At 49.5% G+C, this 14,710-nt stretch overlaps 1 protein-coding gene across 1 annotated transcript in view; it reads left to right on the top strand.

The window, feature by feature from the left end:
• SYTL3 (synaptotagmin like 3) overlaps nt 1-14,710 on the top strand; it is a 79,673-nt gene that overhangs the window by 48,286 nt on the left and 16,677 nt on the right. The window contains exons 9-10 of the mRNA XM_066372531.1: nt 4,129-4,263; nt 5,719-5,966. Coding sequence (XP_066228628.1) covers nt 4,129-4,263; nt 5,719-5,966 — 383 coding nt within the window. The remainder of the gene's footprint in view (nt 1-4,128; nt 4,264-5,718; nt 5,967-14,710) is intronic.

The following is a 14,710-nucleotide window of genomic DNA, read 5'->3' as shown; positions in this document are numbered from 1 at the left end:
CGCGCACAGTTTGTGGAAGGCTGTGTGACGCTTCTTGCCAGGATTAAGCAAGCACACAATGCCGTGCCCTGTGGAAGTAGGGGATGTCGGTGCCCACCTTGTGGGTGGCTGGAGTGAGGCACAGAAATAGCAGATGATTCTCTAAAGCCCCATGGTGACTCCAGGGTGTTAACTGAGGAAACAGCTCAGGATCTCCTCTGTGTCACTTAAATGTGAGTGACGTGTTCTGAACTATTCCTGCATATACCCTCATGTAAGCAGCTGGGCTAGGGGTTCTTCAAGAAGCGAATTCTTCTTTCCTCTCCTTTGCGGGTTTGTGTGCCTTCCAGTGGGGTTTTCCTGTGTGGCTGAGCTATATTGCCCATAAAAACACACACTTGTTCACCAGGAAAGAACAAAAAAGGGAGGGGCTATGTTTGAGAAGGGGGGCCGAGGACAGGCGGAGAAGACGACTCTATCTCATTGTCTGCCCCTTTGTGTTCTGCTATGGTTGCTCATGGACACCTGCAATCTAAAGAAACACCCCACTTGGGGCCTGGTGTCCCTGTACCTCCACCTGCCATTCCTCTCCTGCTCTCCCGGTGGCCATACCTCAAAGGCTGAGCCGCCCGAGAAGGGAGGCAGCAGGGCTGGGTTTCAACCATTAAAACACTTGGTCCTCAGATGGAAGGACCGTTGGTCTTTCTGATGGTCCCGGGAGAGGAGGTCTACCTTCCAGCTGGGCTTTAGCTTGACTCTGAGCATGCATTATTGGCCAAGACCAGCCTGGGTGTTTTTCTGATACCCGAGTGCATGTTTATGATAAAAGGCAATCCTCAGATGAAATCTCAGAGGTGGCAATGGGTGGCTCTCCTTTCTCTTACCTAAGATCAGCAAAAATCCCAAACACCCGTATTGCACGGTCCTGCACTTCGATCAAATCAAACCTAATGTATACTGCTCTTTTGGTGTACAATGTTAAACGGAACTCGGCAGAGTGGACCTCATTGAGGGCAGTCATGTTCTCTGTGATCCGGCCCAAACTAGATAGTTACAGAAATCCTTTTTAGAAATCACAGGGGAAAAGAAAAGCCGGTCTCAACAATGTCCATAAGCTGCTCTTTGGATCTTGACATCCTTTAAAAAAGGCGCTGAACTAACAACAAAGCCACCCAAGTCCTTCAGAATGTACCGGGAAGAGGTGACAGGAAAGGTCAAGTTGGATTCCTTAGGCAATCAAGATGGGTGTATCTTCAGAATTGGGTCAACTTTCTCATCATTTCAAAATATTGATACTTGCCTTTATGCTTTACTACCGATTTCCCAGAACCCTAACCTATTGAGAAGCACATTGTTCCTTGGCTGTGACTTTGCCACACCAGGTGATTGCTATTATAAAGAGGGTTCTCTTGTTCCTTTTCAGAACTTTGTCATCAGTCTTTATGATTCAGAACTGTGTTGCCTTCAAGATGACTGAATCAGATGGTTATGTGTCGAACACCTAGGAGGCACAAACCTTTACATTGACAACTGGCTCCATTCTATTGTTTCCGTCCTGATCTGAGTTAGAATCAGGCATGGTGTGGCCCCGGCAGTGGCCTCTTGGGGTACACATATACACGCATTGTACAGAAGTGGCATCATGCCACATGCCTACTCCTGCAATGGGCTTTGCAAAGAAAATCTAACATTTTAATTCTTTCCACGTTGATAGATACATAGTACCCTTTTTTTTTAATTTTTTTTTTTTTTTTTTGTATTTTTCTGAAGCTGGAAACGGGGCGAGACAGTCAGACAGACTCCCGCATGCACCCGACCGGGATCCACCCGGCACGCCCACCAGGGGGCGATGCTCTGCCCCTCCGGGGCGTCGCTCTGTCGAGACCAGAGCCACTCTAGCGCCTGGGGCAGAGGCCAAGGAGCCATCCCCAGCGCCAGGGCCATCTTTGCTCCAATGGAGCCTCGGCTGCGGGAGGGGAAGAGAGAGACAGAGAGGAAGGAGAGGGGGAGGGGTGGAGAAGCGGATGGGTGCTTCTCCTGTGTGCCCTGACCGGGAATCGAACCCGGGACCTCTGCACGCCAGGCCGACGCTCTACCACTGAGCCAACCGGCCAGGGCCCAAAGTGCCCTTTTTAACAGCCACTTTTTTAGGGCTTTTAATTCGAGTTGCCATGCTCTGAGGCTGACCCTGCTTCCACATGACTGTGGAAGTAGGGTAGCCTGCCTGCCAGCCTCTGGCCAGCCCTACACTTTCTACTTTTTTAAGAGTATTTTCTCATTTGATAGGAAATTTTTATTAAATTTGCAATTCTTTAATTTCAGAACTGCAGTGATCTCATACTCCTTCCTCCTCTCTGAACACCATTCTTGAAGTCCTCTCCTGGGCTCCCAGCCACTCCCCCCCACACCGCCCTCTGGCTCCTCCCCTGTGCCCGCCCTCTGGCTCCTCCCCCCTCCCCGCCCTCTGGCTCCTCCCCTGGGCCCGCCCCATAGAGTCCCCGGCTACCTGTGCTCTGCACAGCCTGGGCACCACTGTGTGTGTGCTAGCTCCTGTCCGGCTCTGCCTGGCCACTTCGGTCTCTGCAAGTGCCCGGGTCTGGGAGCACGCTCTGTACTTGACCGTCATGATAGCCCCCGCCCTCGGGTGCCTTACGTTTGGGTCTTGACCGTGCCAGCCCTCTAGACCCCACTCAGGCCATACTCCCGTTGACAGCCTTCCCTTCTGGCATAAGCTCTTCGTCCTCTTTCTCATGCCAGACTCGTGTGTCTGTTTCCTTCTGACTGGGGAGACCCTCGGGGCAGGGCTGCGTCTTCTCCTCCCTCCCCTTCTCTCTCTGCCCCCAGCACTTAGGCTGCTGGGTTTGGATATGGTGTTGCTTCTAACAGATGTCTGATGGTATTTATTGAGTTGATGTTCTGGGCATTGAGAGGACAAACAATAATTTGGAGGAAGTCATTTTTTTTTATTCTCTAAACTTCTCACTTAGATTTTTATTTCTGAAAATTATGACTGTGGTGTGACTATTATATTTTCAAGTTCTATTTCTAAGCCAGAATTTTAAAAAAGTCTTGATTCGGAAACTTTGTATCTTTTGCTAGGAAGAGTTTTCCCCACCTTGCCACTGCGTTCACTGTTCTTTTTTTTTTTTATTTTTTAATAATTTTATTTTTAATGGGGCGACATCAATAAATCAGGATACATATATTCAAAGATAACAACTCCAGGTTATCTTGTCGTTCACTTATGTTGCATACCCATCACCCAAAGTCAGATTGTCCTCTGTCCGTTCACTGTTCTAGACTAGCCCTGTCCAATAGCACTGCCTGGCCACGGCCACATGCAACCACTGAGCACTTGAAATGTGTCTAGTACAACCAAGGAGCTGAATTTATTAATTTTTTGGTATCAATTAATTGGAGCTTAAATTCAAATAGCCACATGTGGCTAGTGACTACCATATTTCTTTTAATTTTTCCATTGATTTGAGAAAGGAGAGAGAGAAAGAGAAGAGGGAGGGAGAGAGAGAAAGAGAGAGAGAAACAACTCGTTTCACTTTAGTTGTTCCATTTAGTTGTGCACTCATTGATTGCTTCTCCTACGTGCCCTGACTGGGGATCGAACCCATGACCTCAGCGAGCATCCGTGACCTCAGGAATGACGCTTTATCCATTGAGCCACCCGGCCAGGGCTAGCTAGTGGCTACCATATTGGAGAACAGAGCTATATACATAATGAAAGTACTCACTTCCTATAAAAAGTATTTTTTAAATAAGGTTTAGAGGTACATTTTGATTTTCCTCTACTTTTCTGAGTTAAAACTCTGCCTATCTGATGACTATTCTGTTTCATGTGATTGAACGTCAGGATCATTATTAAGGCCAAAACATGGACTTCTGTTTCTTTAAGGCTCTTATTAATCCATAAGTAACAGACCCATTTCTGTTGGTGAAGTTCCCAGAGCTTGCTGAGGTCTGGCTCAGGGCCCCACGGGTGTGTGTATGCATCCCCCTGACCGGAAGTGTGCCCCTTATTTGCATGTCAGTGCCAGCAGGTAGTAGATACAGGCTGTTCTTGCTGAAGTCACCACATCTGAAAAATATCAAACTGGGATGCAGATTATATTCTTAATTTTGTGTTTCCTTTTTCAGAAGGTCAGCGCACCAGATATCCTGAAAACTCTCAATCAAGAGAGTCCCAAACGCCCTACTAACCCTGTTTTGAAGCAAGAAGATCTCTTATCCTGTCCAATGCCTGGCACTTTGTTCTCAGGAGGCACGAGACAGGTGAGCCTCCATCTGATACCCTCGACACATGAAGTGTGGTCATTGTCACAATATCAAATTGGGTTGGTTGACAGGGGTAGGAGTGAGTGTTGACTTGGGGGATAGACCCTCCCATGACGACAGAGCCCGGAGCTGCTATTGTACTTAGATTGGGAGTTTGGGAAAACCTCACTCTCCCTGGATGGTGGTTTGTTTGTTTGTTTGTTTATGACAGAGACAGGCAGGAAGGGAGAGAGATGAGAAGCATCAATTCTTTGTTGCAACTCCTTAGATGTTCATTGATTGCTTTCTCATATGTGCCTTGACCAGGGGGCTAAGCAGACCAAGTGACCCCTTGCACAAGCCAGCAACCTTGGGTCCAAGCTGGCGAGCTTTGCTCAAACCAGATGAGCTTGTGCTCAAGCTGGCGACCTCGGAATTTCGAACCTGGGTCCTCCGCATCCCAGTCCGAGGCTCTATCCACTGTGCAACCGCCTGGTCAGGCCAGTGGTGGTTTTTTTTGGTTTTTTTTACAACATCTTACTGTGGGCATTTTTATATATACAGTGGGTAATTGATAATATATAATGGTGTCTTTGAGTGAGAAGTTTAGTTTATAAAAATTTCCTTTTATGGTTCTGTGTCTTGGCTACTCACAGGTCATGAAGACATTCTCCAAAGTTTTATTCTATAAGTGTTATGAGAGTTTAGCTTTAATATATAGGTCTCGAGTCAACTCATTAATTTTTGTGAATGGTGTGAGGTAGAGATTGAGCTTTTTTTTTTTCCCATATGGATACCCACTTATTCCAGCACCATTTGTTAAAAAAAAAAAAGACTCTAACTCCTCCACTAACTAGGAGGCGTTCTTGGGGCAAGTGCAGCTCTCTCCTTGTGTTCCGGTCTGTCCCGCTGGTCTCTCTGTCTAGTCTCTCAGTGCCTCCCTGTCCTGATTACTCGAGACTTGTTGGAAGTCTTGAAGTTATGTAGTTTAGTTCCTCTAACTCTGTTCTTCTTTCTCAAGATTGCTTTTTGATGTTCTAAACGTAGTGTCTGTTTATTGACAGACCTTTCACTCATTCATTTTCTTATTGAAAAGCATTAAACAGATGCTTACTTTATGTCTAAAGCTGTGGTATAATGGTATGATAGACAGATCCTTGGGTGAGGGGTCCTGAGGCCTCAATTACAGTCACAGCTCTCTAACTAGATGATCTTATATAATCATGAAAACTCCCTAAATGTCAGAGTCCTCATCAAGGAAATGGAGAACAGAGTTGCTCTTTTTATTTCACTGGATTGCTTTGAGAATGAAATGAATGCAAAAATTCCATGGTGTAATTTTGTGGTTAAGAACTCAGCTTCTAGAAACCAACTTCTCGGTTCACGTTCCGGCCCGGTCAGGGGCAGGGAGTGTGACCCAAGGTAAGTCCCTGGACTTCTCTGTGCCTCAGGTGGTTGTGTTTTTATGGGCAGTGGTGCTCCCTTCAGAAAATGGCACACTTTCCTTCAAACACCCTGAGCATAGCTAACATCCTGGACTCCAGCCCCTACCTGCTAGCAGCTCCCAACCTGCCCCCTCACCTGTGGTCCTGCCCCCATCGAAACCCCTGTGACACCCTCACTGCTCCGTGTGGGGCCCTGCAGCACGGGGTCACCTGGGAGCTGGTCAGAAAGCAGGCCCTCCGGCCCCGCCCTGGGCCTGCCGGCGCAGAACCGGCCATGTAGGAGGAGAACAGGTGAGTCTGAGCAGCACGGGTCAAGCCCTAGCGGTTTCAGTCGGAGTCGCGTGTGGTGTTCGTTAAGGGTTCTTTCAAGGCCGAGGGCTGTGCTGTCTAACCTGTTAGCTCTTCGTCTCACATGGCGACTGAGCACGTGAAATGTGGCTAGCCCAAACTGCGATGACCAGGAGTGTAAGATACAGGCTGATTCTGGAGGCTTAAGAATGAAGAAGGGTAACATGCTTCAGTGATTTTTATATTGACTTTTGTGTACAGGATGCTATTTGGGGTACATTTCATGAATACAATGTAGTATTAAAATTATTTTCTATTTCTAAAAATGTGGCTGCTAGAGAATTTAAATTTACGTACTTGGCTCACATTGGGTTTCTGCTGGACAGCGCTGGTCTGGGCGCTGCGAGCGAGCTGCAAGTGACGCCCGGCGGGGAGGGACCCCTGTCGCAGGCTTCTCTGGAACGGTGTCTGAAATGTGGCTCCTCCGTGCACTTTTCCGGGGAGAAGGTCCATGTTTTCATCCAGTTCTTGAACATGTCTGTGCGTCCACACTGGTCAAGGACCAAGATTCCACTCTCAAGTGCTAATGTGGTTCGCACAAGTCCTCTGGGGGGTCCCTCCCAATTCCTCCTGAGTGCAGCCGCCTGCCCGGGGACACACAGTGGGTCAGATTCCCGTGGCTGAGCCTGGCCCCGGGCCTCAGGGATGCCCTACGGTTGTGAGTCCGGGGTGGCCCTGGCCAGGGATCTCAGAGAGCGGGGCTGGGGGTGGCTTAGCCCCTTTCTTCAGAAAGATCAAAGTACTGAAGAAACACTGAGGGCCAGGCAGCCAAGGGCAGCTCTGGAATGTTCTCTCCTAGGGTTGGTGCCTGTGGTGGATTTGAGATAGGAAGACCCTAGGGGTCGCTTTTCTGAGACTCACCTGGGCATTTGCCTCCCCCCTGGGGGACGAAGGGAGGACCCCACAGAATTCAGTCAGTTTGAGCCTTTGTGAGACAGATCCCAGAGAGAGCCCAAGGGGCAGCGTTCTCTGAGCTGCCCAGGGTCCCACCAGGCTGGATCTAAGCTTCCCCATGGGCCAGGGTCACGTCTCTGTATGCCCAGAGACCAGCGCACAGAGAGAGACCCACCCCACAGGTGGGCCGGGGGCCCTAACCGCCCCAGACTGCTACCACCTTCCCTCCATGTTCACGCCACTCAGCCACACCGGCCTCTCGCTGGCCCTTGACCCTGTCAGACCAACACCTGCTTTGGGGGCGTTTCTGTGGCTGTTCCCTCTCCCGGGCACCAGGCTCAGTCACTTCCTCCAAGATTCTGCTCCACGGTCACCTTCTCAGGGAGGTCAGCCTTGCCCTCCCATCGTCCTGACCTGCTCTGTGTTTACTCATGTTCTTATCACTGGCTTCAGCTCTGCACTGGGCTTATCTGCTATTTACTGTCTATGGCAACTGCCAAGTGCCCAGAGCAGTGCCTGGCCCTTAAGTGGCACGCAGTGAGCATTTGTGGAGAGATTGGGTTCATCCATGCCATAGTTATCGTTTATTGAAGGCCCACTACGTGCAGACTCCTGAGCTAGGTGCTCCACCTCCCAGTCATTTTCACAGTGATTTCCTCATCTCCTCCTCCTCCTCCCCTTCCCCTCCTCCTCCCCTCCTCCTCCTCCACCTCTTCCCCCTCCTCCTCCTCCACCTCTTCCCCCTCCTCTTCCTCCTCCTCCTCCCCCTCCACCTCCTCCCCCTCCTCCTCCACCTCTTCCTCCTCCTCCTCCTCCACCTCCTCCCCCTCCCCCTCCTCCTCCCCCTCCCCCTCCTCCCCCTCCTCCTCCTCCTCCACCCTCCCCCCCCCCTCCCCCTCCTTCTCCTCCTCCACCTTCTCCCCTCCTCCTCCTCCACTCCTCCCCCTCCTCCTCTTCCTCCTCCCCCTCCTCCTCCACCTCTTCCCCCTCCTTCTCCTCCACCTCTTCCCCCTCCTCTTCCTCCTCCTCCTCCCCCTCCACCTCCTCCCCCTCCTCCTCCTCCACCTCTTCCCCCTCCTCCTCCTCCACCTCCTCCCCCTCTCCCTCCTCCCCCTCCTCCTCCTCCACCTCTTCCCCCTCCTCCTCCTCCACCTCCTCCCCCTCTCCCTCCTCCCCCTCCTCCTCCTCCACCTCTTCCCCCTCCCCCTCCTCTTCCTCCTCCACCTCCTCCTCCACCTCCCCCTCCACCTCCACCTCCTCCACCTCCTCTCTCTCCTCCTCCTCCTCCGCCCTCCTTCTCCTCTACCTCCTCCCTTCCTCCTCCACTCTTCTCCTCCTCCTCCTCCTCCTCCTCCACCTCCCCCTCCTCCAGCACCTCCTCCCCCTCCTCCCCCTCCTCCTCCACTCCTACCCCTCCTCCTCCATTCCTCCCCCTCCTCCTCCTCCACTCCTCCACCTCCTCCTCCACTCCTCCCCCTCCTCCTCCTCTACTCCTCCCCTCCTTCTCCTCTGCCTCCTCCTACTCCACCTCCTACCCCCCTCCCCCTTCCTCCTCCTCCTCCCCCTCCTCCCCTTCCTCCTCCTCCTCCACTCCTCCCCCTCCTCCTCCTCTACTCCTCCCCTCCTCCTCCTCCTCCTCCTCCACTACTCCTCCCCCCCCTCCTCCTCTACTCCCCTTCTTCCTCCTCCACTCCTCCCCCTCCTCCTCCTCCACTCCTCCCCTCCTCCTCCTCCTCCTCCACTACTCCTCCCCTCCTCCTCCTCCTCCACTCCTCCACCTCCTCCTCTGCCTCCTCCTCCTCCACCTCCTCCCCTCTCCCCCTCCTCCACTCCTCCCCTCCTCCTGCTTCCTCCTCCTCCCCTTCCTCCTTCTCCCCCCTCCTCCTTCCTCCTTCTCCTTCTCTTCCCTTCCTCCTCTCCTCCTCTTCTTCCCCCTCCTCCTCCTCCTCCTCCTCCTCCTGCTCCTCCTCCTCTTCCTCCTCCTTGGTGGACACCATTATCATTTCAGGAATGTGCAAACAGGTTCGCAGGGGGTAACGGCAGGACTCAGATTCACCCCAGGAGCCTGTGAGTCAGAGCCAGGGCTTCTTGTGCTCCCCCAGGATCAGTAGACCTTTTAACCTCAGTGACTTCCCTGACCCCTCCTCCTGGCCCAGCGTCCCTCACCTGGGGCCCACGCACACCTGGAAAACCTCGGGGTGGGGCAGGGAGATGCCGGGGTGTGGGTGAGTGTCTTCATCTAGCTCAGACTCTGCTGCTTAGGACAGTTTCTCCAAACCACTGTGCACATTCAGCAGGACTCTCTTCTCCCTTTCTCCTGAAGTCCTCTCTGAGTGTGCCCCTCACACTCCTCACCACGGAACTGAGTCATTGTGCGTTTAATCCTAACTTGTCCTTTTAGACTGAAGCAGCATTTGTCTGAGGAAACTAAACTCCCACGGAGCAAACACCAGATAATTGCTTCTGCCCAACGATGTAGCCTTCCCGAGACACAGTTCCCTTTTCTGAGAAGCCAGAAGTTGGGGCTAGAAAAAGCTCATTAAATCTCTCTACTTAGGACCCAGGTGGAAATACAAACAGGCGATAAATAGGGGAAACACTCAGCCTCCCAAGTAGGTACATCAGCGCAAAATTAAAGCAAGCGCTGTTTGGGGACCGTTTTAGCAAACTTAGAACAGGCTATAGCTCGGTGCTGACGAGGGAGCGGCTGGCATCCCCGTACCCGGCGCGGTGGTCGGGGACCCGTCAGCCACCGACATCACGGAAGGCTGTTCTCGTTAATCCGCCAGTTTCAGTTACGAAGTAGCCTTTAAAAATTATCATAAATGTTGCCACAAATGTGTGTACACCTGGATGTTCAAGACAGTATTGTTTATCATTGTTTTAATGTTGAAAAATTAAGAATTACCAAACCTTGCTTCTGCCCTTCAGTGGTCTTTTGGCTGGTCTAATAATTAAATCTGCATGAGACAGACTGACAGACAGGAGGAAATCATCAAATTTAATTACATACATACACATAGGAACCCCACAGATATGAGAGAATCAGCAATCCCACAGACAGGAGAGGTTCAGAGACAGAAAGGGAAAATGAGGGACACACGACATTCTGAGCTAACGGGGAGGTAAGGTGCAGTGAGACCTCAGAGGGAGGAAGGTCACGGGAGGACAGTAAGGACAGGTGTGCGGTAGGTAGTTAGTAGGTTGCCCTGCTCTATAGCCAGGTCAAGGTTATCTCTGCTTATTCTTTACTGTGGCCAGCGCCCCCAATTTAAACTGTTCTAGGTAGTCAAAGGGGACAGAAGTGTCACTTAAGCCCATGGGGTCTTGGTTACCTTTAGCTCAAAATAATCTGCTTATGACAGAGGCACATCTTGGGGGTGACTTGTTCTGAACCCCTCCATAACCAAAATGTCCAAAATACGGCAATTGTTAAATAAATTATGGTACATTTGTTAAAAAGAATACCTTGCAGCTATTAAATAATGTGTGTAAGGAATATTCATATGGAAAATATAAGGCCTCAACAGAGTATTATGGTAGCACGTATTTATAAAAATGGACTGATTGTAATGAAATTCAGTTATTTTTTCTATAAAATAAAGTCTTGAGATATGCAGTGCAGAACGAGTGTAGCTTCTTAAGGAAGGCACCAAAGCCTGACCAGGTGGTGGCGCAGTGGATAGAGCATTGGACTGGGATACAGAAGACCCAGGTTCGAGACCCTGAGGTCTCCAGCTTGAGCACGGGCTCATCTGGTTTGAGCAAAGCTCACCAGCTTGAGCCCAAGGTCACTGGCTCGAGCAAGGGGTTAGTCGGTCTGCTGTAGCCCCAGTCAAGGCACATATGAGAAATCAATCAATGAACAACTAAGGTGTGGCAACAAAAAAACTGATGATTGATGCTTCTCATCTCTCTCTGTTCCTGTCTGTCTGTCCCTATCTATCCCTCTCTCTGTAAAAAAAAAAAAAAAAAAAAAAAAGGACAGACATTATGTTGCAAAACAATGGAGAGGTTTAGACCAAAATGTGGACCCTGGAATGGTGGGATTATGTTTTTTTCCTTAAGAAAAATTGTTTGGCTCATCTGTGTTTTCTGCATTTTCTCCATAAACATGTAATGTTTTGTGAGGAGAAAAATCCCAAATTGTTTTTAGAAAACAAAACAAAACAACAAAAGACCCTCAGTCATCAGAGAGAGTTCCAGCTCAGTGGAGCCAAGAAATGCTTTGTTTACATCTCCGTGGAAGAAAAAAATCATAGTAAAGATCCTGTCCGATTTTTAAATTTTGTTTACACATCTGTTGTTTAAAACAAAACTCTAGAAAGAAATGCATTGATGCACATGTTCTCACGCAGTTCACGGCGTCCCTGCAGGGAGGACACTGACTGGCGGAGGTGGCTGCAGAGCACGCGCTGGGCCCTCTGTGGCCGAGGGTGGCAGAGGGAGAGAGACTCGCTTCTAATCAGCAAAGAAGTAAATACCCGACTTCCCAGTGGTTTCCTTAAACATAAACTTTAGACGGGGGGCATTATCATGGCTTTGGGTCACTTCTAAGTACGGACTTTACCCCGTTCATCACACAGAGGTCACTGAGGTTTGAGAAGCCTTAATTTTCCTTCCATATTTCTGAACTTCTCTGACCGCACTGACTTTTAAAAGTTTATTTAGCTGTCGATCTGTTTTAATGTAATTTTTTCAATTTATGGGTATGTGATTTTTTTTTTAAGTGAGAGAGAGACAAGAAGAGAGAGAGATGAGAAGCATCCACTCATAGTTGCAGCACCTTAGTTGTTCATTGATTGCTTCTCATACGTGCCTTGAAGAGGGGCCTCCAGCTAAGCCAGTGACCCCACTCTCAAACTGGATGAGCTGTGCTCAAGCTGGTGACCTGAGACCTCAGCATCCCAGGTCAACAGTCTATCCGCTGAACCACCACTGGTCAGTTGGTATATGATTTCTTACCAAAAAGAGGGAAAGTAAATAATTTAACTGGTAAAAAATGTGTAATAGCTCAGTTTGTTTTATAGATACAGTACCATTCTCTTCAGCTCCCTGAATAATTCAAGTAGTTGTCCAGTGATAGCGATGTGTGTTTGTTTTGTTTCCCGCCTATGCTACAAAAATATTTCAGACTTTTTTTAGTAGTTGAACCACTTGGGCTGAAACTAGGGGAAAACTAGCCTTAGATGGGAGGTGCAGGACGGGTATAAACCTCAGGCAGGCCTGAGATTTTGACATGCTGGTTACTTATTCCCACAGGGAAACTGAGGAATGTTCTGGGCTTGTTCTGCACTAGTTACTTGTATCTCATGAGTGGACAGGATTGTAAACCAAACAGACCAGTGTTGGCGGAGGGAATATGTAAAATCCTCTGAGCAAAAACAGCTTTTCCAGGCCTGGCAGGACACTCACTTGGTGCAGGTAACCGTGTCTGTCAAGGGACATTTCGTGGGGACGTTAGAAAACACGTGGAGCCCGTGGCTGCATCTGGGGAGAAGCTGGGTTGTCTCCTGATGGAGTATTAAATTTAAAAACAGCTAAAAAGAGGAGGAATATATGGTGGCCTGTTTGTTCAATGGGATTCTCTTTGGGAGTGATGGTGAACAAAGCACAACCACACCTGCCCGTGTAGACAGATTTAAAAGTCATACTATCAAGAGAACGTCACAGGAGCACATGTGCCCAACAGGATCCTGATCGTATAAATTCCCAAACTGGGCGAAACAAGTTGATATGCAGTGATTTTCAACCTTTGTCTCTCACATACTCATAAACTAATTACTAAAGAAAAAGGGGCCCTGACCTCTTCTCCTTAGTAACTAATTTATTTGTGCCATGAGATGAAAATGGTTGTATTTAGTCAGGGGCACTGACCTTAGTAATTAGTGTGTGTTTGTGCCATGAAAAAAAAAAGGTTGAAAATCACTGGTTTAAGGGATATACACCTATGTAATAAAACCATGAAGAAAAATAAGGATGATAAACAGAAAATTGGGAAACAGCGTTTACTCGGGGACAGAAATGGGAGGGGGTCAGAGAAGGGAGGGCACAGCCAAGGCCCTGGCTTCATTATTTTTCTTTATTATTATTTTACCTAGATGGTTAAATTTAACAAGATGACATTGGTCAACTAGAGGACATAGCTATGTTGGGCAAACATCTCCACATCATTTGGACAGTCGATTATGTTGTATACCCGTCACCCAAAGTCAAATCATTCTCTGTCACTTTATACTTGTCCCTCTTTATGTCCCTCCCCTCCCCCTCTCCCCTCCCTTCCATTAATTTTCTTAACCCTTTGAGTAGTACAAACGTTCATATATGTCCTCACTCAGAGGGTTGACAAAAAGCTTACTCCTTAAATGGTTAAAGTGAGTGGTGAGTCCTTGGGTGTTCATTTTATAATCATTATTTATACCTATCATTATTTAAAAGCATGCGTACTTTTAAATATGTATTTCACCATAAGAAAGAAAAGACAAAGAGAAAGCAAAGGACAGCCACACTGTGTGGCATTTTCAGAAGGTTGATAAATTTAATCTGTGTAGCTGTGGTTCTCAGTCTTCTTATATGTGCTGGTTGAGCCTCATACCAGGCCTATGAAATAGATCCCTATTTTACAGATGAGAAAACTGAGGCTGCAGAGCTTAAGAAAATTGCCCCCAGTCACCCAGCCACAAAGTGGCAGGCCTGGAGCTGCAAGGCTGCCAGGCTCCTTGGCCACCGCTGTGGCTCTGCAGTTGTGCCCTCACCGGCTCCTGGTGCTCACGATCGGGTTTCTTTAGTATAGCTGTGGTTTCAGTTGCTCATTGCTTTCTGCCTCCGTTGAGTAAAAGGGCATCGAGCCTGACTTGCAGTCATAGTCGATAGCTTGTGACCTTCTGAGATAGTCACGGAGGGCTCCCTGCCTGCCTTGGGTCCTTCTCCTCTGCTTTGGCTCAGGTTGACTCATCCATCACACCCCGACAGCACGGAGGGCGCTCATAAAAGTCAAGATGAGCTTCTTTTTATTTGTTTGTTTGCTTTTGTATTTTTCTGAAGTGAGAAGTGGGGAGGCAGTCAGACAGACTCCCGCATGTGCCCGACTGGGATCCACCCGGCATGCCCATCAGGGGGCGGATGCTCTGCCCATCTGGGGCGTTGCTCCGTTGCAACTGGAGCCATTCTAGCACCTGAGGCAGAGGCCATGGAGCCGTCCTCGGTACCCGGGCCTACTTTGCTCCAGTGGAGCCTCGCTGCGAGAGGGGAAGAGAGAGACAGAGAGGAAGGAGAGGGGGAGGGGTGGAGAAGCAGATGGGCGCTTCTCCTGTGTGCCCTGGCTGGGAATCGAACCTGGGACTTCACATGCTGGGCCAACGCTCTACCACTGACCCAACCGGCCAGGGCAAGATGAACTCTTAGTTGCTCTTGTGGGTGCACCAGAACCTCTCGGTTGACTGCACCTGCCACTCAAAGGGTCGACTTGCTTAAAGATTCTGTTCTGGCCGCAGGAAAAACAGAACCAGACTCCCAGGGCGTTCTGAGAGGCTGTCCTGGCGGAGGTATCTCGGGGACAATGCAGTTGTCCGGAGGGTGTGCTCTGCTGTCCTTTGGGTCTCTGAGGCTGTGCTTTCCTCAGCGCAGCGGACCCTACCGTTGAGTTACTCGGAGACGCGATCATCAGTTTGAATTCTGAACCCAGGTCTGCTGCCAGCTCGACTCCTGGTTTGCTGTGCAGCGTTTGGGTGGGTCCCGATCTGTCCTGACCTCGGCGTATCTACTTATAAAATGAAGGA

Source organism: Saccopteryx leptura, chromosome 3, assembly GCF_036850995.1.
Source record: "Saccopteryx leptura isolate mSacLep1 chromosome 3, mSacLep1_pri_phased_curated, whole genome shotgun sequence".
NCBI classification, from domain to species: Eukaryota; Metazoa; Chordata; class Mammalia; order Chiroptera; family Emballonuridae; genus Saccopteryx; species Saccopteryx leptura.
Note: the sequence above shows the minus strand (reverse complement) of the source record. Positions and strands in the feature narration are given on the sequence as shown.